Here is a 25953-nt window from a genome sequence, read left to right as displayed (position 1 = left end):
TCCTCTGAGAGTGCTTTGAAGGAGGAGGGAGTTTTCAAGCAGTGGGCACTGCACTTGGGGGGAATAACGTACTGACGGGGTGGGGGGGTGGAGCTGAGACGCGGACGAGGGCCCTGCACAGGGGTCTGGGTTCCCGAGAGAAGCTGCTGCTCTAGACCCGGCTGCTGCACGCAGCTGTGGAGCTCTGGGTCGGGCCATTTTGCAGAGGACTGACTGTCGAGCTCTGCGGTTCGGGCTTCATGTTCTTGCACAGCTTCTGCCCGTCGTTCTGGTCCTGCTTCCCCTCGTGTCCCGTGTTCTGCTCCCTCCTCTCCCGGCGCTGCCCTTTCCTCCCTGTGGGCGGTCCGTGTGCCCAGCCTAGGGCTGCCAGGTAACCTACAGGTCGCCCAGCGACATTTGAATTTTGGGTAAAGAGCCAATATTTTTTAGTCTAAGTACGTCTCAGATGTTGTTGGGATGAAACATGGTGAGGCGGGTGCTGTGGTCACAGTGCCGGAGACCGCGTGATGTGGGAGAAGATGGGCAGGGGCTCTGGGGCAGGGGCGGCCGGAGCGGAAGTGCGGGTGTTGGAAAGAGCGTGGCCGTGTGGGACGCGGGGTGGGGAGGGGCGGGAGCGGGGCGTTTGACCTGAGGCGGGCCGGTGGGCATGACCCGAGGGGGTGCTCCCTCGTGGAGAGGGGGCTGTGGTGCGGTGCGGTGCGGTGTGGAGGGCGCCGCAGGGAGGGTGCCGGGAGGGGGTCGCCAGGTTGTGCTTCTTCCCTGACACAGAGGAGCTGGCGCAGGGATGGCAGGGGTGGTGGGCACGGAGACGAGGGATGCTGTCGGCCGGGACCTGCCTTCGGGGCCGGGTCGTGTCTCCACTGGGGCTCGGTGTCACGCTGTGCGAGCCGCGCCTGAGATTGAGGAAGGTGACCCGGGGAGCTACCCCGCTGTGGTGCTTCGTGGGGCCTGTGGAGTCAGACCTGTTCAGACGCCTGCCCTTGCGTTGGCCGGCTGTGGAAGGCTCAGGTGAGCCTTTTCATGGTTGCCCTGAGGTCCTCCTCACCTCCCAAGGTGGAGGAGGATGGAAGGAGGCGCTGCGTGTGTGGAATCCCCTCACAGCTCTCGGCCTGCGCCAGGCCCTCGGGCTTTGCTTACCTGCTTTCCCACTTGCCAGTTTCGGAGGGACGGGAGGACAGTGGGTTTTCACCATCCGCTTGGGGTTGTCGGTCGCCCAGGCAGCTCAGTCAGCAGTGAGTCCCTTACATTTCATCCTGGGAGACCAGAGAGAGCCTGCTTTGAGGTGTCTGTCTCTTCCCAGAAAGTGTGGGTGGAAATCACGGGTGTAGCGGGCCCCATGTCATCCACGGTCCCGGCTCTTTCAGCCAGTTCTGTCGAGTTGGCTCTGTCAGCCCAGCAGAGTGTCTGTGCAGATGAGCCCACGTCTGGGGTCTGTGCAGAGAGATGAGCGTCCCCCTTCCCTCCCGGGGTAAAGCCGTCTTTTCACGCCCGAGGTTTTCAGCCTTGACACTGTTGATCTGGGGGCCCTGTGGTGCCTTGTTGTGAGGGGTGTGCTCTGCATTGTAGGATGTTTAGCACCATTCCTGGCCTCTCACCCAATTGTGACAACCAGAAATGTCTAGTGACCGTGCCAAATGTCCCCAAGAGGGCAGAACTGCCCACTGCTGAGACCACTACTAGCTATACTCAGTAGATACAAGAAAAAAGTACTTCTTAGTATTTTTCATCAATTTTCATTTAGTCTGGTTCGTGAAATGCTTATTGAAAAACATTTCAACTTTTATTAAACTGAACTCAAATTCTAATCTATTTTAACTTGTTTAGTTTGGGAAGACTTTGTGTCATTGGCAACACATTTCTCAAATCTAAAATTTTTAGCTTATTTTTAAAAGGTTTATTGCATTGTTGCATTTGAATGATTAGTGAAATACAGAAGAAAATGTTTCATTTTGTATTTCAGATCAGAGTTTGTTATAAATGTACAAATATACCCAATCGATGTTTTTAATTAAAAATATGGCCGACAGTTAATTTCATGAATCCAGTATTGTGCAATTTCGTAGCTGCCTGCCAGAAAATCTGAGCACAAAGCCATGGTTTGAAGGGGTCATGAATAAACATTTTCTTTTTGTAAATATTCAAAAATTGGCTTGAAGAGGGAGAGGAGACTCAAAATTTCTTGCATTCTGGGAGTTTGAACTTTGGGAACCAATTTGTTTTGGACTAAATCTGGAAAAATCATTTGTGGAGCATAGCCAGACATTTTTTTAGGCCGTCCTTTTCCAGCCTGGCCACTTGTCTGGAGTGTTAAGTATCGGCAGTAGTTTAACGGTCTTTCAGCGGCTTAAAAAGAGAGAAAAATATTAGAGAGAGAAGATCTCCAGAGATGGATCTGAAGGTGTCTTAGTGTAAGGTTAGGGTTCGTTGTTGTTGTTATTCTTTGCAAAGCAGTAAGAAGGAGAAGACTTATGGTTCTAAGTTTGAAAAATGCAGGGAGCTTTTATTTGTTTCTAAATCTCCTTGGGTTCAATCTTGCAGAGTAATAGAAATCATAAATTAGTGTGAGTGAGATTTTCTGTGGCCCAAAGAAAGGGAAACAGAGTTGCACTTTGGGATTTTTGTTGCTGATAATTAACTCCTTTTTTCTAGCATCCTGTCTATCAGTAGTTGTGGCTTCGTGCAAAGAGCTGAGACTTTGGGCCAGCTGCTTACCTCTGTAGCCTCAGTTTCCTCCTCCTTCCCAGGCAGGTAGGGTGGTTTTGAATCAGATGTGCTGGGGCTGGGCAGCATGGCCCTCCCCTGGGCATTTACATGACAACAGCATCAGCAAAGTGTCTCACCCTCCTCGTTGCTTACCCTCTGACTCTCTGCCCTTCACAAAGCCAGCCTTTTGAAATGTTCATCGTGCTTCATCTCCCACTCAACATTTTATCCCGGTCCAGTTAGATCTGACCGCCCATCCTTCCGCTGGGAGCTGTGTCGGCCCTGCTCACCATCGCCTCCTTCTGGCCGACTTCAGCGTCTGCTTGGGCACTTTCTCCTGTAGATTCTCCCCAGCGTCTTGTGGCCAGGCAGTGAGGAGGTAGCTATGAGGGGAAGAGGGTAGAAGTCGGAGAGGAGCTGCTTTTTCGTTTTCCTTCTTCTGTGGCCACAAGCGTGTTTGGAGGGGAGTGCACACCTGGGGCTGGAGGTGGAAGTGAGGAGAGGTCTGTCTGAAGGCCACCTTTCCTCCGTGCCGGAGTTTGCATCATTGGTTTCTGGGAGCAGGTAGAACCACCATATTAAATGTGCACATTAGTTGATAATCACACCCTAATTTTAGGCATGAAATAAAATCAGTCTTAAAAATGAGAAAACATCAGGTTACAATAAAAATAAGCATTAAAAAAATTCACAGATATAGAGAACTAACCAGTGATTAGCAGTGGGGAGAGGGAAGAGGGGAAAGACGTACAAACTATTAGGTATAAAATACGCTGCAAGGATATATTGTACAGCATGGGAAGTACAGCCACTATTTTGTAAGTGTAAATGGAGGATAACCTTTAAAAATTGTGAATCACTGTATTGTACACCTGCAACTTATATAATGCTGTATAGCAACTATACTACAGTAAAAAATGGACATAAGAAATAAGCTTTTAGAAATTGCTAGTGAGCCTTTAGGCAGTACACATGGGAGTATTTTGAACAGTGATGGACTTCTGTATTTGGATTCAGACTAAGCAGGTCATCACAGGCCCAAAGGCATCTCCCCGGCCCCTCTCCTTCCTGCCTCTGCCCCTCGTACCTTGGATACACCCTCACTTGCACAGATGCAGTGTTTTTTTGTTTGTTTGCTTTTGTTTTTAGTATTTACTTATTTATTTGGTCACACTGGGTCTTAGTTGCGGCAGGCGGGCTCCTTCATTGCAGTTTGCAGCCTCCTTCGTTGTGGCATGCAGACTCTTAGTTGCAGCATGTGTGTGGGATCTAATTCCCTGACCAGGGAGTGAACCCAGGCCCCCTGCATTGGGAGCGCGGAGTCTTAATCACTGTGCCACCAGGAAAATCCCATGTGCAGTGGAATTTTCATTTTCATTTTCCTCTGAGTAAGCCGTGGCTTTTTCAGTGGCGTCTACTCCAAGTCTGTCTTTAAAATGTACACCTTTAAATGCACTTTATGGTTGTGTGTTACAGTTCACAATAAGAAAGGTTAAAAAAATGTATATGTTGAGGAATTCAGTATAAGAAGTCTGTTGCGTTATGATTTATGTAATTAAAACATTTCTCATTGAATTTCTTTTCGATGTTTGGTTTTGTAGTACTCATGATTTTATCAGTTGGTCATTAGTTTTGATCCATTTGTAGCAGCATTTACTTACGGGCTCTAACTTAGTTTGCTAAATTTCAGTTTTCCCTTGACTGTGATTCCTTCTCAGTGTTTTAAGTCTCTTCTTAAAATTTTAATATGATCCCAACATTTTGAAAATGCAGTTTGTGGAATAAGAGATAAATGTATTTAGGTTGCTTGGGTTGAAACCTTTTTTTGAATTTTAGTGGGATATTATCAGTATATAACATAAAAACATCATAGTTAATAAGCAATTTCCTTTTTTAAAAAGTTTTTCTTTTTTTAAAAAAATTTATTTATTTATTGGCTGCATTGGGTCTTCGTTGCCTGCTTGCGATGGCTTCTCTTGTTGTGGAGCACGGGCTCTAGGTGTGTGGGCTTAGTTGCTCTGTGGCACGTGGGACCTTCCCGGACCAGGGATCGAATCCGTGTCCCCCCATCTGGCAGGCAGATTCTTAACCACTGCACCACCAGGGAAGTCCTTTTTTTTTTTTTTTTTTTTTAATTTATTTCTAAAAAGTTTTGATTCCTGGTTCTGAGGGTATGAATTGTGAAATAGAGTATTTGAATTTCTGAGCGATCCTGATCTGTCCTCCTCACCTTGTTAGCAAGGCTCACAGAGTTAGCATGACTTGCTCAGGGTCATGAAGGCTTGCCAGGCCTGAGACCACAGTCCAGGGCTCCTGATGACCATTGCAGGGAACTCGCTACCATATATTTTCAGTGTTTCCTGACATGTAATTTTCAGTGGGAAAGAACCAGAAGCAAGTGTTGTTTGTTGACATCTATGTGCCACAGTGTATAATTTAATGAAGTAGTGAGTAAGAATAATGTTTAGTCATTCCTTAGGAAGGGCTTCTCTGACAGAGTGGCTTTTGAGTTGCAGCTTTTATTTTAATAAGGCATTAGTCATCCTTGGGGCATGCAGCGTGTTGTTAAAAATTACCGTCGCCCACATTTATGCCATCCTTACTGTGGGCCACCCTGCTAAGCACTTTAGCTTCATTATTTCATTTAATCCTCCCCAAGTCCTTATAAGGTAGGTAGTATTATTACCAGCCCATTTTACATATGAGGAAACTGAGATTTCAGAGAGGTTAAGTGACTTGCTGAGTGATACAGATTTGATCAGACATGGTCTGATCTCCGGATACTGGTTTTTTAAATAAGCACAGTGGATTTAAAAATTATCAAGTAAATAACAATTCCTTTTTTTTTTGTTTTTTTGGCCACTCCACACGGCATGCCAGATCTTAATTCCCCAACCAGGGATCCAGCCCATGCCCCCTGCAGTGGAAGCCCGGAGTCTTAACCACTGAACCGCCAGGGACGTCCCCACAATTCTATTTAAATAGTTTTAAATAGCAGTATATTTAGTGTAACAGGGGAAAAATGATTCTACTTGGAGGTGAATAGGAGGTGCATAGAGGAGTTCAAAGGAGAAAGTGGTGAGCGATCAGGGTCCTGGTGTGACTACAGGTGGGAGGGTTAAGGGCCACTCCTGTAGTTACCACCAAGGGCTCCTGTCCCGCACTGCGCGGGAGCTGAAGGTGCTTCTCCGCAAGGCATGGCCTCAGAGCTCCCTCGTGGTTTCCAGGACCGTCTGTGTTCGCCTGTGTTCAGGGAGGAGCCTTCTTGATGCAATGTAATGACAATTAAGATAAATTCTTAAGGTTCTTTTGGCATTAGTTCTGAAGCTTGATTGGTGTGTTTTTCATGGGTGGATGGTTGCGGAGGGTGGAGTTTCTGAATCACTGAAAGAGATGGCAGTCCCTGGTCTGGGGTTGTTGCATCATTTTTCTGACCTTTGAGCCCTGGTGAAATAACTTCTGGAATGACTGTGTTGGGATTTTTGTTCTCTTTCTTGGTCTGCACATGTTATTTTTTACAATAACTCTATACATTAGGTTTTATCAGCTCCTCTTTATAGGAGAGGAAACATTTGCAAGCGTACGAAGGGATGAAGTGATGTGCCGTGCAGTCACAGCTTGTGTGGCACAGCTGCAGTGTGAAGCCCGTGCTCCGGACTGGAAGTCCAGTGCTGTGCCGCGTTCTGAGGCCCCGCATCAGGCGGGGGTCTGTGACACATCCCAGAGCCTTATCACCGCTTTGTTTTCTACCTGTAACACCGCCATCAACTGCGTGAGTTGTCTTAAATTGAAAGGATTTTGGAGTCAGGAGGTGCCTTTGAGATTCCTTAGAATTCAGCCTCCTTTTATCATAGGTGAGGATCCTGGCTGGACACGTGGCTTAGATTGAAGACAGTGCTTTTTAGGGGGAGAACTAATGGGTTTCAAGTCAAAGTCAGAATTTTAAAATATCTCAAAGGCTGGACCTTAAGCTGAATTTGACCAAATGATAATTTTAACAGATACAGGCGTAAATTTTTTCAGAATATAAGTTACACAGCTATGAAAAGGAGAAAAGTGGAGTATTTACTGGTCAGTTTCTTCAGCATTTCTGTGTGTTTGAAAATTTTCATAATAAAATGTTATCAGAAAAAAAGAGAAAAGCAGCTTAGCAGCAGTTTGTGTGAAAGAGGCTTTGTAGTATGAGGTAACCATGAACTCAGGATGAGCCTCCGGCAGCTCCTGACCAAGCAGGGTTTTCTCTTAGATTAAGTTAGGAGAAGCTCAGTGTCTAGAGGGAGGAAGTAATGATTATCTGGACTCTGTGCTTGCAGTCCAGGCCCTGCTAGCGTCGGAGCCAGTGGCACAGGAGTGCGGAGCCTAGAGCGGGGCTGAGGACTCTCAGGGACTTAGGGAAGCACTGCTGGTCCTCAGATCCTGGGAGAGCTGTGGGCTGAGGGTGCTTTTGTTTTGAGTGTGGCGCTCAGATTCAAGTCAGAGGAAAGGAGTTACAGGGAAGGAGACGCCATTTCTAGCCCCTCTCCCCGCACCCCCTGTATCGCGCCCTTCAGTCTGTCCTCCGCAACACCAGGTTTCTGTTTAGGAAGGACACGTCCAATCAGGGCGCCGCTGCCTTGGGTCCTCTGTGCTGTGTGTCATCACTGTGACGTTTCTCTGTCCCGACCAGGCCCAGGTCTTCAGGGGACCCGTGCTTCCTTGCTCCTCTGACCTTTACCCCCTCCCTGTTCCCCAAGGGCAGAACCAGGGACAAGGTTCCCCTGCTCCCACCACACCTTGTACGTGTTTGTCCCTCCTGTTTCCAGCAGATTCATAAAGGATGGGGACCTGTTCACGTATGCACCTCATTCTTCCCCTAGCCTGCGAGCCCCTGGAAAGTAGGTTTTTTGTCTTAATCAGCATGGGACGTCCATGTATTTATCCTTGTTTCACTGGCCTCCCAGAGAACTGGTGTTTGGCTCGTCTTGGCACAAAATAAGTGTTCAGTGACTGCTCATTCAGTGATGACTTGCTTCCTAGGTTAGGAGTCAGCACCTTCCATTTTCTGTCGGTGGTGCTACAGGTGGGGTTCCCTATAAGTGCCTCCGAGATAGTTTCCGTTTTTAGGTGCCTGTGGTTTGATTTTTAAAGAGCATTTTATCTGCCATATGTGGAAGGTAAGAGATGGCCTTCTGTTTTCCTCATATGATCTCCTCGTACTTGTAAAGGAAACTCAAGCTTCCTGTGTGGCTGTGGCTGTGCAGTTAGCTGTAGGCAGGGCTCCTGGAGCTGTAAGTCCTGTACTGAGACATCCTGGTGAGAGGTCCGGCCGCCCAGACTACGGCCTGCTCCCCGAATGCAGGCTTGTTTCTATAGAAGAGAGCAGTGTGTCTCTGCGCTTGCCTAACAGTTATTTTAAATAAAAAAATAGCAGGTCTCTATAAATGAATATGATTATTGCTAGCGTTTTTACTTTTACAGCTGTAACATAATACATACTGATTTATACCTGGTAACAAGGTTTCTAAAATCTATCCAAAAGGTAGATTTTATATTAAATAACATGGTAATTAGCACCTTCAAAATGAAAAATATTGGTCAGGAGGACCAGCACTGACCCATATGACACGTAGATAAGTCTAGAAGGGGCAGAGTGAGCCATGTGACTTTAGTGTCGTCACATTCTGTTGATCTCTTGTGAAGTCTTCACTGAGATAAAAATGCTCATTTCTCAGGAAGCGCTTGTGTATGGTTGCATCGGAGGTCGTGCGGATCGGCGGATTGGCGGGCAGGGTGTGGGGTTTGGGTTGAGACCACTGTAACTTAAGAGTGGTCGGCCTAGGGAGGGTTACATCGTCAGCGCCCCCGTGGGGATCTGGGGAGCTTTGCTGGGCATGGCACAGCTGGGGCACCATGCCTGCCCGTGGGAGGGCTGGGGCCGTCTGTGTCATTCCCTACTTGGGGAGCAGCGCGTATATTTTGATGTTATTTTTAAGAAATGTTTGTTATTTTAAGAAATATTATTTGAGAAACGCGTGCGACAGCCTGCATGGATTACCACCTGAGGCTATCCTTAACATAGAGAGACGGTGTCCGTCCTGCTTCTGTGAGGAGAGCTACTCTTTATCCCTCACACCTGGATTTCACTGCACTGGGGGTGGCGGTGGGTGGCACCTTCGTGCAGGCCGGGGGTGCAGTAGTAACTTCCACCACACTCCTTTTTGCAGCTTTCAGACCCTGGAAGTGCTGCGTGTGGTGCGTTCCTCTCCCTCCACTCTGTACCTCCCCCAGGCTGGGGGCCAGGGAGTGTCTGGGCCAACAATTCCTGCTTCTTAACCCTGTGCAGGGGGACACGGTCTCTGGTGAATGACCACCTGTTTTGGAGGATCCTTGTAATAGGGTTATTTTAGAAAATTATGAAAGCTTTTTTTGACTGTCTCAATGATTGGATACTGTGGATACTGTTGACACGTAATAGGTAGGTGCTCTGGAATTCTAGACTCAATGAAGTGACAGTTCTGCAGGATGAAAACTTATTCTGAGATATGCAAAACTTTGGAGTATCTTGCTGAATAATTTATGTGGACAGAAAAAACCTGTTTATGACTGAGTCTAAAATCTTATTCCATCTTACACATTTTTTAACGTACTTTTTGGTATATATGGGATTCTCTAGGCTTGCAGTTACTTTAGACACTGAGGGGAAATTGTTTTGTTCTCAGCGATGAATTATTATATATTAGGGTTCTCCAGAGAGACAGAGCCATAGGATGGGACCAACCTTATTATAAGGAGTTGGCGTACACGGTTATGGGGGCAGAGGGGTCCCAAGATCTGTAATCGGTAGGCTAGGGCCCCCGGAGAGCCGGTAGCTAGCATAAGTTCCAGCTGGAGAGTTGGAGTCCAAGGCCGGGAAAAGACTAACATCCCAACTCAAGAAGTCAGTCAGGAAGAGTTCCATCGGACTCCAGCCTTTTTGTTCTATTCACGTCTTCACTTCATTGGATGAGGGCCACCCATGTTAGGGGAACATCTGCTTCACCCAGCCTGTGAATTCAGTTATTGATCTCAGTCAGAAACACCCTCACACCCAGAGCACTGTTTGATGAAACGTGTGGGCGCCCTGCGGCTCAGTCAAGGTTTTTGGCTGTTGTGAGTAATGTTGCTGTGGACGTTTGTGCGTACGTTTTTGTGTGGACAAATGTTTTCTTTCTTTTTTTTTTCTAAGAACTTTTATTGACATACAGTTAACAGACAATAAACCGCATATATTTAGAGTGTACAATTTGGTATTCCAATCTCCCAATTCATTCCCTCCAACCCTCCCCGCTTTCCCCACTTGGTGTCCATATGTTTGTACACCTGTGTCTCTATTTCTGCCTTGCAAACCGGTTGATTTGTACCATTTTTCTATAGTCCACATGTAAGTGTTAATATACGATGTTTGTTTTTCTCTTTCTGGCTCACTTCACTCTGTATGACAGTCTCTAGGTCCATCCATGTCTCTAAACATGTCCCAGTTTCATTGCTTTTTACAGCTGAGTAATATTCCATTGTATGTATGTACCACATCTTCTTTATCCATTCATCTGTCGATGGACATTTAGGTTGCTTCCATGTCCTGGATATTGTAAATAGTGCTGCAATGAACATTGGAGTGCATGTGTCTTTTTGAATGATGGTGTTCTCTGGGTATATGCCCAGCAGTGGGATTGCTGGGTCATATGGTAACTCTATTTTTAGTTTTGCAAGGAACCTCCATACTGTTCTCCATAGTGGCTGTATCAATTTACATTCCCACCAGCAGTGCAAGAGCGTTCCCTTTTCTCCACACCCTCTCCAGCATTTACTGTTTGTAGATTTTCTGATGATGCCCATTCTCACCGGTGTGAGGTGATACCTCATTGTAGTTTTGACTTGCATTTCTCTAATAATTAGTGATGTTGAGTAGCTTTTCATGTGCCTCTTGGCCATCTGTATGTCTTCTTTGGAGAAATGCCTATTTAGGTCTTCTGCCCATTTTTTGATTGGGTTGTTTGTTTTTTTGATATTGAGCTGGATGAACTGTTTATATGTTTTGGAGATTAATCCTTTGTCTTTTGATTCGTTTGCAAATATTTTCTCCCATTCTGAGGGTTGTCTTTTCGTCTTGCTTATAGTTTCCTTTGCTGTGCAGAAGCTTTGAAGTTTCATTAGGTCCCACTTGTTTATTCTTGATTTTACTTCCATTACTCTAGGTGGTGGATCAAAAAAGATCTTGCTGTTATTTACCTCAAGGAGTGTTATTCCTATGTTTTCCTCTAGGAGTTTTATAGTGACTGGCCTTACATTTAGGTCTTTAATCCATTTTGAGTTTATTTTTGTGTATGGTGTTAGGAAGTGTTCTAATCTCATTCTTTTACATGTAGCTGTCCAGTTTTCCCAGCACCACTTAGTGAAGAGGCTGCCTTTTTCCCAATGTATACCCTTGCCTCCTTTGTCATAGATTAGTTGACCATCGTTTATCTCTGGGCTTTCTATCCTGTTCCATTGATCTATATTTCTGTTTTTGTGCCAGTACCATACTGTCTTGATCACTGTAGCCTTGTAATATAGCCTGAAGTCAGGAAGCCTGATTCCACCAACTCTGTCTTTCCTTCTCAAGATTGCTTTGGCTATTCGGGGTCTTTTGCATTTCCGTACAAATCGTAAAATTTCTTGTTCTAGTTCTGTGAAAAATGCCATTGGTAATTTGATCGGGATTGCATTGAATCTGTAAATTGCTTTCGGTAATATAGTCACTTTCACAATGTTGATCCTTCCAATCCAAGGACATGGTATGTCTCTCCATCTGTTTGTGTCGTCTTTGATTTCTTTCATTAGTGTCTTTTAGTTTTCCGAGTACAGGTCTTTTACCTCCTTGGTTAGGTTTATTCCTAGGTGTTTTATTCTTTTTGTTGCAATGGTGAATGGGATTGTTTCCTTAATTTCTCTTTCTGATCTTTCGTTGTTAGTGTATAGAAATGCGAGAGATTTCTGTGTGTTAATTTTGTATCCTGCAACTTTACCAAATTCACTGATTAGCTCAAGTAGTTTTCTGGTGGCATCTTTAGGATTTTCTATGTATAGTATCATGTCATCTGTGAACAGTGACAGTTTTACTTCTTCTTTTCCAATTTGGATCCCTTTTATTTCTTTTTCTTCTCTGATTGCTGCGGCAAGGACTTCCAAAACTATGTTGAATAGTAGTGGCGAGAGTGGACATCCTTGTCTTATTCCTGATCTTAGAGGGAATGCTTGCAGTGTTTCACCATTGAGAATGGTGTTTGCTGTGGGTTTGTCATATATGGCCTTTATTATGTTGAGGTAGGTTCCCTCGATGCCCACCTTCTGGAGAGTTTTTATCATAAATGGTGTTGAATTTTGTCAAAAGCTTTTTCTGCATCTATTGAGATGATCATGTGGCTTTTATCCTTCAGTTTGTTAATATGATGTATCACATTGATTGATTTGCATATATTGAAGAATCCTTGCATTCCAGGGATAAACCCCACTTGATCATGGTGTATGATCCTTTTAATGTGTTGCTGGATTCTGTTGGCTAGTATTTTGTTGAGGATTTTTGCATCTAAATTCATCAGTGATATTGGTCTGTAGTTTTTTTTTTTTTTTTGAGGTATCTTTGTCTGGTTTTGGTATCAGGGTGATGGGGGCCTCATAAAATGAGTTTGGGAGTGTTCCTTCCTCTGCAGTGTTTTGGAAGAGCTTGAGAAGAATGGGTGTTAGCTCTTCTCTAAATGTTTGATAAAATTCACCTGTGAATCCCTCTGGTCCTGGACTTTTGTTTGTTGGGAGATTTTTAATCACAGTTTCAATTTCATTACTTGTGATTGATCTGTTCATATTTTCTGTGTCTTCCTGATTCAGTTTTGGAAGGTTATAGCTTTCTGAGAATCTGTCCATTTCATCCAGGTTGTCCATTTTATTGGCATATAGTTGCTTGTAGTAGTCTCCTATGGTGCTTTTTATTTCTGCGATGTGGACAGATGTTTTCATTTCCCTTGGGTATATGTCCAGGACTGGAATTGCTAGATCATATAGTAACTCTGTGTTTAACCACTTGAGGAACTGCCAGACTGTCTTCCAAAGTGGCAGCACCATTTTGTGTTTCTGCCAGCAGCGTGTGCGGGTTCTGCTTACTCCACATCCTCTCGAACATTTATTACCATCTATCTTTTTGATTATAGCCATTCTCATGGGTGGGAAGTGGTAGTTCATTAGGTTTTAACTCTGGGACAGAGACAGCAGCAGGAAAGGGACAGTCTATTACGTTGTCCAGTATGGTGTAGACCATGTAACTTTAAATTTAAATAGATTAAAATTAAATGAAATTTAAATTTTAGTTCCTCAGTCACACTACCCACATTTCAAGCACTCAGGAGCCACACGTGGCTAGTGGCTACTGTATTTCAGACAGTACAGATGGATGCAGAACATTTTCATCATTGCAGTAAGTTCTGTTGGATTGTGCTGGTCTAGAAAAAGTTAATTTGACAGCAGCGGGAGGAGTGGGCAGAGAATGGGAGGGGGTCTGAGTGGTGTAGGAGGGATCCCGTGCAGGCATGGAATTTGGAGCAGAGAAGAAAGAAACTCTGGGGAGCCATTTACAAGATATGAGACTTAGAAAAGAGAAGCTAAATACAAAGGGAAAGTGAGACCTTGAAGGAAAGGTTCTTAGGAACCTGATTTTCCTACAAAATCAACTTAGTGGTGGGTACGATCTAATTCCTTCACTTTACGGGTAGAGAAGCGCAGAATTGCCGGTTTTGGGAAGCTGTTTGTCTGTCGTGGTCCTTTTCAGTGCCCTCTGGGGACCTGCAGGGAGCAGCTGGTAGAGCTGAACTAGAGGGAGTGCCGACTCTGGGCTCCAGTGGTACCAGGAAGCAGAAAGCAGAGGCTTCTGAGCAAGCAGATGGGTGATTTGGTCATCACCAAGTACAGCGGTTTCTGGAGGGAAGGACCAGGAGGCTGGGGAAGCTGGGGAGGAGGTGGAGGTCTTGCTTTGTTTTGCTTGGTGTTGATAGCAGTGTGCTTTTTGCTCTGAGGCCTTATCGCGGTGAGGGTGGAGCGGAGCCCCCTTCACCCTGTCTCCCTGTTCCTGCCACCAAACCAGTTGGTACAGTTTGTGTTACGTCAGGCAAGATAAATCTGGAGCATTTGAGCACAGTCTAGGTGAAGTGTTCATTGAGGCTATTGGAATGAGCCTTTTCTTTTCCAAAAGATTATTCTGTAAGTTTCTCTTTATTTTCATCCGTGTGTGGAAATCTTCCTAAAACAGACCAACCTCTTTTTTTTCACGTGGTGTAGTTTCTCATCGTCCTCGTACGTAACCTTCCTTATGTTCACAGTAGGCTTTCATTTTTGTTAGTTGTATTACTTACTTTACCCAGACGAGGCCAACATGTCTTACTGCTTTTCTAGCTCAGCTAATGGAGGTATGTTGAAGGGTTTTTCTGGCCACAGTTCTGTGTGCGGTCCGTGTTATTCCAGGTCCTCTAAGCTGTGACATCGAGTCTGTTCCACTTGGGCGGAAGGTTTGCTGTCATGGTCCTTGCAGGTGTATAGAATGTCTTTACTTTCTGAACCAAAAACTGAGGCTTATGTTCTCATAGGCATTTTGATGCTTCCCCTTGATAAAAGAGATAAACTGAGAAATATTTTTAGGTACTGCATGTTGGAGTTTCAGGGCTGTTCTGCTGGTTTGTGTGGAAATATCACAACAGATACTTGAAATGAGGACTGTGCTGGATAATTTGGACCGTGTGGTCACCCTTAGAGACCTGCAGAGTGGCTCATTCTCAAGTGCCGGGATGGTTATCGCTTCAGTGAATGTACGGTGTGTTAGCCAGTTCCGTTAGAGATGTAGGGTATTCTTTTGACTGAGAGAGCTAGAATGGACAAAGTCATTTCAAATTAGTAGTATTCAAGAAGGACGCCTTGAAAACAGGGTGCATTCTGAGGAACAAGGCTAAGAATTTTTCACCCTTTATTTTCTGTAGTGACATCTAGCTTTCAAACATTTTTTAAAAATTTTATTTATTTATTTACTTGGTTGTGCTGAGTCTTAGTTGCGGCACGTGGGCTCCTTAGTTGGAGCATGTGGGATCTCGTTCCCTGACCAGGGATCTAACCCGGGCCCCCTGCATCAGGAGCACGGAGTCTTAACCGCTGCACCACCAGGGACGTCCCTCAAACATTTTTATTTAGTTCATGGTAAGATCCTTCAAAACAGATGTCTAAAGCGCTTTCTCACAGTTTTGTTCCCGGTATAATGCCATTTCTCTCCGCAGATTTGCTTGTCAATGCATCACGAAGAGGCAGCCCAGAATGAAGAAAACAAGCAGGAGTGTTGGCTCCGTGCCTAAAGTGTCTGGGACAAGCAAAGCACAAGCAGCAGACAAAACGAAACCCGAAAGCAGCGCTGCCGCATCTGCAGGAGGCAGACTCCCAAAGCCCGGAACCGCGGCGTCGCTGTCGAAGGTATTCACGTGGCCGTGCTTAAATGTGTGCTGGGCTGTAGGAGGCGTGAGTCTTCATGTGATGGTTGATGTATTACATGAACGGTATTTAGAATTCACCCACTGTTGGTGACCTCTTTGAAGAGAGTTCGCAGTGTGGTGGACTGAATGGGTGTTTGGTCCATCCTTACAAACGAAACCAGGTCGCCCGCTTACTTGTGAGCAAGTGGCTGTGCCTGTGTGGCAGGGCCTGCCTCTGGGGGCTTGCGGAGGAAGAGGTGAGGCGAGGCGCTCGCACGGACAGCCAAGATACGCATGAGGGAGTCCGATGCCCGGGAGGGAGGGAGAGCCGCACAGGCAGCGTCAAGCGGGAAAGCGTTGTTTCTGCCCAGAAGGCTTAATGAAAAGAGCATGTGTGCGAGGTCCTAGAGGATGGCCAATAAGACAGTCCTGAAACCCTTGGATGGGGGTTTTTATTTCCACCACACCCCTTTACATTCTTACTGTAATCTGTTACTTGTTTTCTGACAGCTGATCCAGGCTTAATGCCAGGTAAAACTGGATGATTTTAATTTAGTCAGAGCATAAATACTTTTCTTGTTACACCCCTTCCTTTAGAGGCTAGTTTAGTTCTTGTTAGTAAAAGGTATTATGTGTTAGATCCCAGGCGTCAGGAGACAGACCCAGGCTGGGCGTGTGTCCTAGGGCTTGCAGTCACGATGAAGTGAGGGTGTAGAAAAGTGGACGGCACGGGGCCTGGCTCCCAGCAGGGGCTTTGTAGGGACAGGCAGTAGGGTTTTTACTCTGGAAACGTCCTGCAGCTCAGGACTGACTCCCGACAGTAGCCGTCTTCTCATGGGTGTTCTCAGTGTGTGTTGAGGTGACTCCAGGCCATCTTTCTGCGGGTCAGGCCTGAGATTCACTGGACAGAGATCCACACGCTCTTCTTCCAGTCTTTCTCAGTCCAGAATTCATTTATTTGTTCTTTGCTTGCTTGTTTTGAGGTTTGGTGTTTTGGGGTAGAAACTGTGACTCTGTGGAGAAAACCTGGAGGGAGTTTTTGCTCGCCTGATGGGGAGAGACCAAGCAGTACCTGAAACACGGTCTGTTCACAAGCCTTTTGTCCAGGAAGGGCTTTACAGATTGTAACTTAATTATTTTAAGAAGCACCTCACAGGAACAGCCGATGAGGGACTTCCTTATATGTGTTGAAAGATCTAGCAGGAAATGCTGGTTTTTCTATTCCAGGGTTGTTGAAACTGAACGCAGACTTACTCCATGGGCTTGGAGATGCCACCAGAGTTTCTTCTGGCTGCAGCCCTCATGAGCGGCCGGGTGTCATCCTGTGGCCTGCAGGGTGATACCAGGAGTAGACCTTTGCCCTGCTTTCGTTAGTCTGAATCAGCACGCTGAGTGACCTCCCTGGTGGCAGCACTGCCTCTCTCTCATGTAAGAGAGCTGGCATTTCCTGCCCCGGCTGGTCACTCCGTGGCTGGGCTGTCTTCGGAGTGGAGTGCCTGTGTGCCTGGGTGACCTGTGACTTACAGGGCTGGAGGCGCAGGCTGAAGCGTTGGCACGAGGTGGGCACCACTGCCCGCCTCGCTGCCTCCCCCTCGCTGGCCGGTGGTGCCTCTGAGGTTCTCTCCGAGTGTGCCCTGGGCAGCGTGTCAGGTCTCCTGAGGCATGTATCCTGAGTTGATGGCAGCCTCGTCGTGAGCAGTGAGTATGTCTTCATTGAAAGGCAGGGCCATATCCCTGATGTGTGCCCACGTGTGCCCACTGTCCATGGCTTTGGCTCTGCTGAGTGGGCTGATTTAAGTAGCTCCGTGTGTGTGTGCATGGAGTGGGGAGGGTCATAGTAGAGGTGAAACTATTTGGGAACACTTTACCTGGACTGGAGCAAGTGCTTTTACTTAAGAAAGAAGGAAAAAAAGTCATTGAATAGAAATTGTAGTAAGAAGATGAGAAGGAAAGAAGAAAATAGTGAAAATGATAGAAAAATTGGAAAAGCGAAAGGGCTTGGAGAGCCCACAACTTGTGTTATTTTATTTTTCTAAGTTTCCATATTTCATTGTGCTTCTCTAGCATATGGTCACTTCCTGCAACTTGGATTCCTATAACTGTTGGAGCCTTGATGATTAACCAGGAGAATGAAGCATTTGGCTTTTAATCATTTAGACACTGTGTCCACACATCCGCTTCCGTGGACACCCACATGGTATCTGTCACTGTGCAGAAGTCGCATAACACAGAGCACTTTTCTCACCATTGCCGGGGTACGGGAATATGCGTTTACTGCAGCCAAGGATTGAACCCAGTCCCGGCATTGAAAGTGCCAAGCCCTAACCACTGGACCTCCGGGAATCCCCGAGGATGTGCATTTCTATACCTCTCATTTCATTTTGAGGCTACATCTAGTGAGATGTAGGGAAGGCCCGTTTGAGTCTGAATGGAGCTTCTGTAAACATGAGAAGCATTACTGCTGTTCACAGCACATTTGGAGGAAATCAGTCCCATTCCTGTGAGTAGCTGTGACATCTGGCCTGGTCCTTTGTGTGGGTCATTCTTCTTTGTCACAGCCAGCAGAGAGGGCTGTTTCTATGGTCTCCTACATGCCTGCACTTTCCAGGGGTCCACAGTTAATCCTTTAGAGGTACTACACTTTGTCATTGTCCTAGGGATACTTTTTTCTAAAAATGGATAGATGAGGATTAATAAGTTAGAGTTTATCTAAATAACTGATGACTCTCAGTGATGGTTTGTGGTCATACCTTTTCAGTGTACAAGTTCACAGTGTGATTGAGCAGTCCACCTCTGAAACCTGGAAGGAAAACATTTTAAACTAATCTTAAATTTTGAGGTGGAGACGCAGACTGTGAAACTTGGGCTTTACCTGGAGAAGCGTGTATTCTTTGGTTGTAGTATTTTGTTATTTGTATCTGTATGTTTTTACCAAATGATTTGTATTTTGCACCTGTTATTAAAAAGTAGGCTAAAAATCTATTCCTTCATGAATTTCGTGTTTTTTGGCTGTTGCTAATGGGGGATGTTTACATGCGGGAATGCACATGTGTTTATTGAATTGTGTCACAGAAATGAAAAGAAATAGGGAGGATTATCAGAGCCTGCAAGTGCCTTCACGTAGAAGGCACGTGGGAAAGTGCAGAGTTGTTTTTTGTTTTGCTTTTGCTTTTTTGGTGACGTAGAACTTACACCCAGAGACCTTCACAGAGCCTCCGCGCTGGGCTTAGTGAGTTGGACAGGGCGGACGCGCCCTGGGCCACCAGCCAGGTCAGGAAGCAGAGGCTGCCCGCCCCTCGAGCCCCCACCCCGCTCCCTCGTCACTGCCCTTGCCGCCCTTTCCAGAAGTCACTACCACCCTGACTCCTAGACCCCAGAGGTGGGTTTTGCCAGTTTTGGGTCTTTATGTGGATGTAGGCAGACACGAGGTGCTTTTTGTGTCTGGTTTCCTTGGCCCTGGTTTGGCCATGGTGCTCACCTCTGTGGCCGCCTCGAGCTGCAGCGCCTCCTTGTTTCCCTTTTAAATTGAAGTATAAGTGATTTACAATGTTGTGTTAGTTTCAGGTTTACAACCAAGTGATTCAGTTATATTATTTTGTGTATATATAGCTTAGATTATTTTCCACTTATAGGTCATGACAAGGTGTTGACCGTCGCTCGCTGTGCTGTACAGGACATCCTGTTGCTCCTCACATTTGTGTGTAGTGTGTGTGGCTGTTAATCCCACATGCCTAACTTACCACCCCAGCCCTCCCCGTTGGTAACCCTGAGTTTGCTTTCTGTGTCTGGGAGTCTGTTTTGCATATAGATTGATATGTAGGCAGCTCCTCCTTGCTGAGGAGGGGTGACTCTGGAATGTCCACAGGCCATCCACCTCTGGTGCCCTTGATGGACATCTGTCTGGGGTTTCCTTTGGGGCTGTTCGGCATAGTACTGCGGTGAACACCCCGCACGTCTTTTATACACAGGTGCACCTGTTGACTCCACAACCAGGAGTGAAATGGCTGCGCTGTAGGGTGCACGGCCTTCGCCTCTCATAGGTGGGCAGCCGGCCATTTCCCAAATGGGTTCCTCTGGGATGCCCTACACCCTCACCTGCACTGGCCTTTCTCTTCCCCTTGTAAGCGTGCAGGTGTGCGTGGGGCATTCTAGAGTGGGCTTCATGTGCATTTGCGTCCTTGTCAATGAGATGAAGCATTTTTCCTGTCTTACTTTTATGTGTTTAGTGGACATTTGGATATTCTCTTATGTGGAGTGCCTGTTCAGATCACTTGCCCATCTTTTTACTGTGGTGTCTTTTTTTCCCTCACCTTTGTGTGTGTGTGTGTGTGTGTGTGTGTGTGTGTGTGGTAAAATACACATAACATTAACCATCTTAACCATTGTGAAATGTACAGTTCAGTGGCATTAAGTACATTCACATTGCTGAGTAACCATCACCACTATCCATCTTCAAAACTTTTTCATTTTCCCAAACTGAAACTCTGTCCCCATTAAACACTAACTCCCTATTCTCCTCCTCGCGGTCGCTGGCAGCCACCATTCTATGCTCTGTCTCTGTGAGTCTGACTACTCTGAGTACTTCATATGAGTAGAATTATACAGTATTTGTCTTTTTGTGGCTGGCCTGTTTACCTTAGCAAAATATCCTCAGAGTTCATCTACATTGTAGCATATTGCAGAATTTCCTTCCTCTTCAAGGCTGAATAATACTCCATTTTATGTGTAGACCACATTTTGTTTATCCATGCTTCCATCAGCGAACACTTGGGCTGCTTCTACTTTTTGGCTGTTGTGAATAATAGGTGGGAATGTGGGTGTGCAGGTATCTCTTAGAGACCCTGTTTTCAGTTCTTTTGCTTATATACCCAGGAGTGGAATTGTGGGGTCACGTGGTAGTTTGATTTTAGTTTTCAAGGAACAGCCATACTGTTTTTCACAGCAGCTGCACCATTTTATATTCCCGCCAATAGAGCACAAAGGTTCCCCCGTCTCTAGTCCTCGCCAGCACGGTTTTCTGTTTCGATAGTCCCCATCCTAGTGGGTGTGAGGGGTGCAGTGTCTCTTCGTACTGTCGAATCATTCTTCACCTATTCTGGATGTGAACCCTTTGTCATTTATACGTGTTGCACATGTAGTCTCCCACTCTGTGCCTTCTCTTTCTACTTCTTTAATGGTATCTTTTCATGAATGGAAGTTCTTAATTTTGATGTAGTCCACTTTGTTAATCTTTATGGTTAGTTTTTGTGTGTGTTTTATGTATAAGATCTTTACCCATCCAAGGTCAAGAAGATAGTCTCTTATACTTTTTTTTAGGAGTTTTATTATTTTACATTTTATGTTTAGGTCCTCAATCTGTCTGTAATTAATTTTTTAAAAGCTTTTTATTCTGAAATAATTTAAAACTTAAAAGTGGAAGGACCAATATAAAGAATTATAGTATGTGGTTTGCTAAGATTCCCTACATGGTAACTTTTATCATAGTCATTTCCTATATATGTATATATAATAAAATATAATTTTTTTCTTGATCTGTTTAAGTATAAATTATAGAGATAATGCTCCTTTACTGCTGAATATTTCAGTGTGTATTTCCTTAAAAAAAGGCCATTCTCGGACTTCCTAGGTGGCGCAATGGTAAAGAATCTGCCTGCCAAGGCAGGAGACATGGGTTCGAGCCCTGCTCTGGGAAGATTCCACATGCCACGGAGCAACTAAGCCCGTGCGCCATAAAAAAAAAAAAAAAAAAAAAAAAAAAAAAGGCCATTCTCTTTTATAGCTGTAGTACAATGGTAACATCTGGAAATGAACATTGATAAAATGCTAGTATCTAATCTATAGGCTTTAAGTAAATTTCACCAATTGTGCTAATGTCTATTTTAGCAAAAAGAAGAAAAAATTTTTTTTTGGTCCAGGATTCAGTCCAGGGTCATGAATTCCATTTAGTTGTTCTTCATTCTCCTTAAATTTGGAATAGTTCCTCAGTTTTTGTCTTTTATGACCTTGACATTTGCTAAAGCATGTAGGCCGTTTGTCTGGGCGACTGCCCTCCATGTTTATGTTTGTCGGTGTTTCCTGTGATTAGGTGGGGCTGCGGGGTTTTGGCAGGAGTCCTGCAGGAGCCGGGCATCCTCCATGCAGCATCTGCAGAAGCACATGGTGTGTGCTGTCGATCTGTTCAGTTCCTGCTGATAACAACTTGGTGAGGAAGGTGTTTGCTGGGTTCTTCCACTGTTAGGTCACTGTGTTTCCTTTTACGAACATACGTGTCTTGTCGAAAATACTTTGACACTGTAAATATCCTCTGTCTCATCAAACGTTTCTCATAAAACCCGAGTTTTAGCAATTTTTGGTAATTCTTTCCAGAATCAATTATTATTATTACTATGATTTTTGCCAAATTCTAATTTGGCAAAATTTGAGATTTTCTAATTCTGTCATTCTTTCTACATTTATTAGTTGGCATTCTACCATAAGGAAGAGTTTTTACTTCTCTCCCATTTGTATATTCGTCTGTATTAGTGTGGATTCATGGTTTCTTCTTCCGTGGGCTGTAAACTGCTAGCATAGTTTATTTTGATGCTCAGATTGTCCCTGATTTGGCCGGTGGGAGTCCCTTCAAGCTGACTCCTCTGTCCTTCTGACATGTTCCTCGTTTTCTTCGAGCAATTTTTTAATTCCTGGCACGTAAATTTCCTGCTTTTCCAGCCCCAGCCCTAGAATTAGCCTTTTCTTCAAGGAGGCCTTGGTCTTTTCAGTGGAGGATAGAACATAAACCATATGGAAGGTAGGTGTGCCCAGGGCCTTCGCACGTATTGTTTCTCGGCCCTGTCAGCAGACAGGTAGGACGGCGCAAGTGCATGCGTGCGTACATACATATCTGTACTGATTTCTGTGTCCGCTTCTCTCCGTACACATTAAAACCTCAGAGTTCATACTGGTATTTCCAGTTCCAGCTGATACACAAGGTTGCTAGTAGCCTTTTCACTTTCCATAATTGTAATCCCTTCCTCTGACAGTGGCTTGCACTATAATAGATTTGTTTATTTTCTCAATGCTAGAATGTACAGAAAATACAGGTTTGCTTTCTCATACCACTGCAAAAAAAACACAGAACTAGCAGTTAGAATTCAGAATTTATGCTTTTTTGATTTTAGCTTGAGAGTTTGAGGGTTTGTGGTCAAAGTACTGTGTTCAAAAGATGTCTGGATTGTTCTGCCCTGGCCGGTGTGTTCGTATGATTCATTTGAGATGGACTTGTATCCCTTTGCTGCTGCTGTGCTCCACTTCAAGTTTCCCCCACCCTCGTTTACGTAATTATTCTCGTGAACATGTGAAGCACTCCTGTGTTTCTGTGCCTCACAACTGTATGAGGTGCAGTCAGAGAAGTGCCCCCCCATCCTTCTTACTCGGCCCCCACCCACTGTGTTTCTTTTTACATAAATGAGCAGATGATTACTTTTTATTTCCTCTTTCTTAGGTAAAAGTAGATATGATTAGATACACTTTTGCACTTGGCTTTTTTTCACTTAATGTGTTCTAGAAATCTCTTCACACTGTTTTTGAGCAGTCTTTCTCATTTTGCTTGAGCAGTCATCTCACTTTGCTCATTTTCTTTGTAGGATGTATGAGTTTATTCAGCTACTTACCCATACCTAGGCATTTAAGGTGTTTCCAGTATTTTGCAACTAAAAACAATGCTGTGATGAGTAACTTTAGACAATTTTTTAAAAAATAAAGTCTATTTTTTTAAGTTTTTTTAAAAAATTTAATTTAATTTTTTTTGGCTGCATGGGGCCTTGCTGCACGAGGCTTTCTAGTTGTGGTGAGCGGGGGCTACTCTTCATTGTGGTGCGTGGGCTTCTCAGTGCAATTGCTCCCCTTGTGGAGCACAGGCTCTAGGCACATGGGCTTCAGTAGTTGTAGTACACAGGCTTAATAGTTGTGGCACGCGGGCTTAATAGTTGTGGCTCTCGGGTTCTAGAGCTTGGGCTTCAGTAGTTGGGGCACATAGGCAAGTTGCTGCGAGGCATATGGGATCTTCCCGGACCAGGGCTTGAACTCGTGTCCCCTGCATTGGCAGGCAGATTCTTAATCACTGTGCCACCAGGGAAGTCCCTGGTTCTTTTATTTGAAAGCAGGATTGTTGGGGTTTTTTTCCCCACAGATCTTTAACTCCCCTATGTTCTTTCTCATTTTTAGGAGAAGTAAAATCAGATTTCTTCACTGTTTTTCTTAAGTAATAATTTTATGCCCAATCCAGTTATCCAGAGTGCTTGTTTTCTTTTTAAAAAGCTCACATTTTAAAAAATCATCTTCATAAAACATAAATATTCCAAATAGTCTTTCTCAAGTAGTATGATCATTTAATTTTCACTCTAACCATAAAATCTCTGTTTTTTTATTTGTATATTACTTAGGCTTTAAAAAAACAAACCCTCCTTTTAATTCTGACTTATGTTAGACTACCAAAAAAAATAAAGTAAGAAAAATATATTTCAGAATAACATTTTGAGAGGTTAGCTCCATCAATGCATCACTTTAGAGCAGTAAAGATTCCTTCTGACCGTCAGTGCTGCTTCTCTCTAGAGACTGCAAGGTGGCATTTCCTTACAGAACTTTCCTGACACAGCGTGTGTAACATCACCCTCCTAGGGCTACGTCCTAGGGGAGTGACAGCAAGGAGGATGTCCGCTTTTCCTACCTCACTGAATTTAAGACTCTGCACTTCCAATGCAGGGGGTGCAGGTTCGATCCCTGGTCGGGGAACTAAGATCCTCCATGCTGCACACTGAGGCCAAAATACATAACTAAATAAAATTTTTTTTAAAATGGCTTTATAAGAGAAAAATAAAAGAGGTGCATGCTAGGGTGAAGATTTAATGAAATTAATAATTAGAAAAAGAGAGGTGTGTGATCATTTGTGAAGCAGTGAAGAGGTTCTGTCTCTAGCACAGAGTGATGTGCTGCTTCGTAACTGTCGGGAAGTCTTTGTAGAGTTCTTGAACTCAATATAAACATCAAGAGCTTTGTTTAATGTCAAAATGTTATTTAGTCTGGCTTCATCTAATCAATTTGTTTTTAATCTTCTGTTGCTTCTAGACCAAGAGCAGTGATGACCTTTTAGCTGGGATGGCTGGAGGGGTGACCGTGACTAATGGTGTCAAAGGGAAGAAAAGCACCTGCCCTTCCGCAGCAGCATCAGCACCTGCCCCTGCTGTGAGCACCGTGGAGAGCAGACCCAAGGCTAGCACAGGTACGCGCACACTCGGTGTGAGGGGCACATGCCTTTGCGGTGGAGTAGGCGGAGTGCAGTGGTGTTCAGGGAATTCCACCTAACCGTGGAAAATGTCAGACATGCACAAAAGTATCTGGTGTGTCATCTCTGTGTCCTCATCACCCTTACCGCCTGATGGCTCTCGTAGCTCCAACACCCACCTTCCCCCCCTTATTATTTTGAAGCAAATTCCAGATGTCGTCCACAAATATTTAATTATCTTTGAAAGATAAGGATTCTTTTAAAAATATATTCACAGTACCACGGTCAGTCCTTAAAATAATTGATAATCACTTCTCAAATCATAAATTATCCAGTAAGGACTTAAATTTCCAGCTGTCTCGTGAACATCACGTATGTACACGTGCGTGCTTGTCTGGCTCAGCGTTCACCACGGCTCGCTCGGGCCGCGTACCGCGGTTGGCGACGCGCCTCTTGGGGGCTTCATTTTCACATCTGTGCGCTCACCCCCTTTTTTCTTGCAGTCTGGTTTTTGTAGAAATTGTCTCTTTGAGCTGTAGCGTTTCCCGTGATCTGGATTTTTTCCCCTTCTTTGGTCGAACCATATGGCTTGCGGGATCTTAGTTTCCCAACCAGGGACTGAACCCAGGCCGCCGCAGTGAAAGTCCTCATCATTGGGCCGCCGGGGAGGCCCCTCCCATGATCTGAATTTTGATGTCACGTTCCTGTGATGTCCTTGGTTGTGTTCCTTTATTCTCTCTGTCTTCCTATAAGTGTTATTGGGTTTAGAGCCTTGACGGGACAGATTCAAGTTCCTTCTCCCCACTGCCGCCAGCTGCCTGCCTCATAGGTGGCAGCTGTCCGTCCGTCAGGAGGCGCATCACTGCTGGCCGTCTCCCGCTCCGTGCTGTCAGCAGCCCCCGGTGCTCATTGTCTAGGTCCGTTCATTCCAGCCCTACGTTCTTTCTTCCTTTATTAGCAGCAGTTTGTTTTCAGATCTTATTCTGTAGTCCAAGGAGTAATGCTATATCATATCTTATTTCTTACACTTACAGAAAAAAAACTTTGAAACTTCCAGTAAACTTGAGATTATATGTTTGTAATAAAGTGTATGAGAGCAAATTGGCAGAAAGTGTAGCAGACATTCTTTTGCTGTCATTGTTTAGGCTCTTGTCCCTCTTGTGTGTATTGGATTTTCTCCTAGCTCAGGTTTGCCTCCCGTCCTCTCTCCTGCTGTGACCCTCTGTGGAGTCCTCCCTCCACCCCAGGTCACCCCCCACTGTTAATTGTAATAGCAGTGCGGTGTGATCACCAGAAGAAAACGTGCAAGCCCTTGACAGGCATTATTCCATTTTATCCTCACACGGCCTTGTGAAGTACAGGCTGTGATTAGCCTCATTTTAGAGAAGCGAGAGCTACACTTAGAAAGCTTGAGTATCTTGCCCACAGCCGTGCATTCATTGGCTCAGTGAATGCTTACCGGGTGCGCATTTTGTACCAGGCCTCAAAGCTGGTGAT

General features: G+C 45.0%; 1 protein-coding gene across 9 annotated transcripts in view; it reads left to right on the top strand.

Annotated features, from left to right (window-relative positions):
• Positions 1 to 25953, top strand: part of SPECC1L (sperm antigen with calponin homology and coiled-coil domains 1 like) — a 117510-nt gene that overhangs the window by 14292 nt on the left and 77265 nt on the right. For 8 of the 9 annotated variants that reach the window (XR_009055002.1, XM_057744044.1, XM_057744042.1 and 5 more), the window contains exons 2-3: positions 15009 to 15198; positions 24300 to 24453. Coding sequence is in view for 8 of the 9 variants with exons in the window: in XM_057744044.1 (XP_057600027.1) it covers positions 15046 to 15198; positions 24300 to 24453 (307 nt within the window). In the remaining variant the exon portion in view is untranslated. Of the gene's footprint in view, positions 1 to 15008; positions 15199 to 16678; positions 16896 to 24299; positions 24454 to 25953 lie in introns of those variants that run through there. The other variant, XM_057744043.1, reaches the window with a different exon arrangement.

This window comes from Hippopotamus amphibius, chromosome 8 (genome assembly GCF_030028045.1).
Source record: "Hippopotamus amphibius kiboko isolate mHipAmp2 chromosome 8, mHipAmp2.hap2, whole genome shotgun sequence".
Classification (NCBI taxonomy): Eukaryota; Metazoa; Chordata; class Mammalia; order Artiodactyla; family Hippopotamidae; genus Hippopotamus; species Hippopotamus amphibius.
The sequence above is the reverse complement of the archived record's forward strand: the minus strand, read 5'-3'. Positions and strand labels throughout refer to the sequence as shown.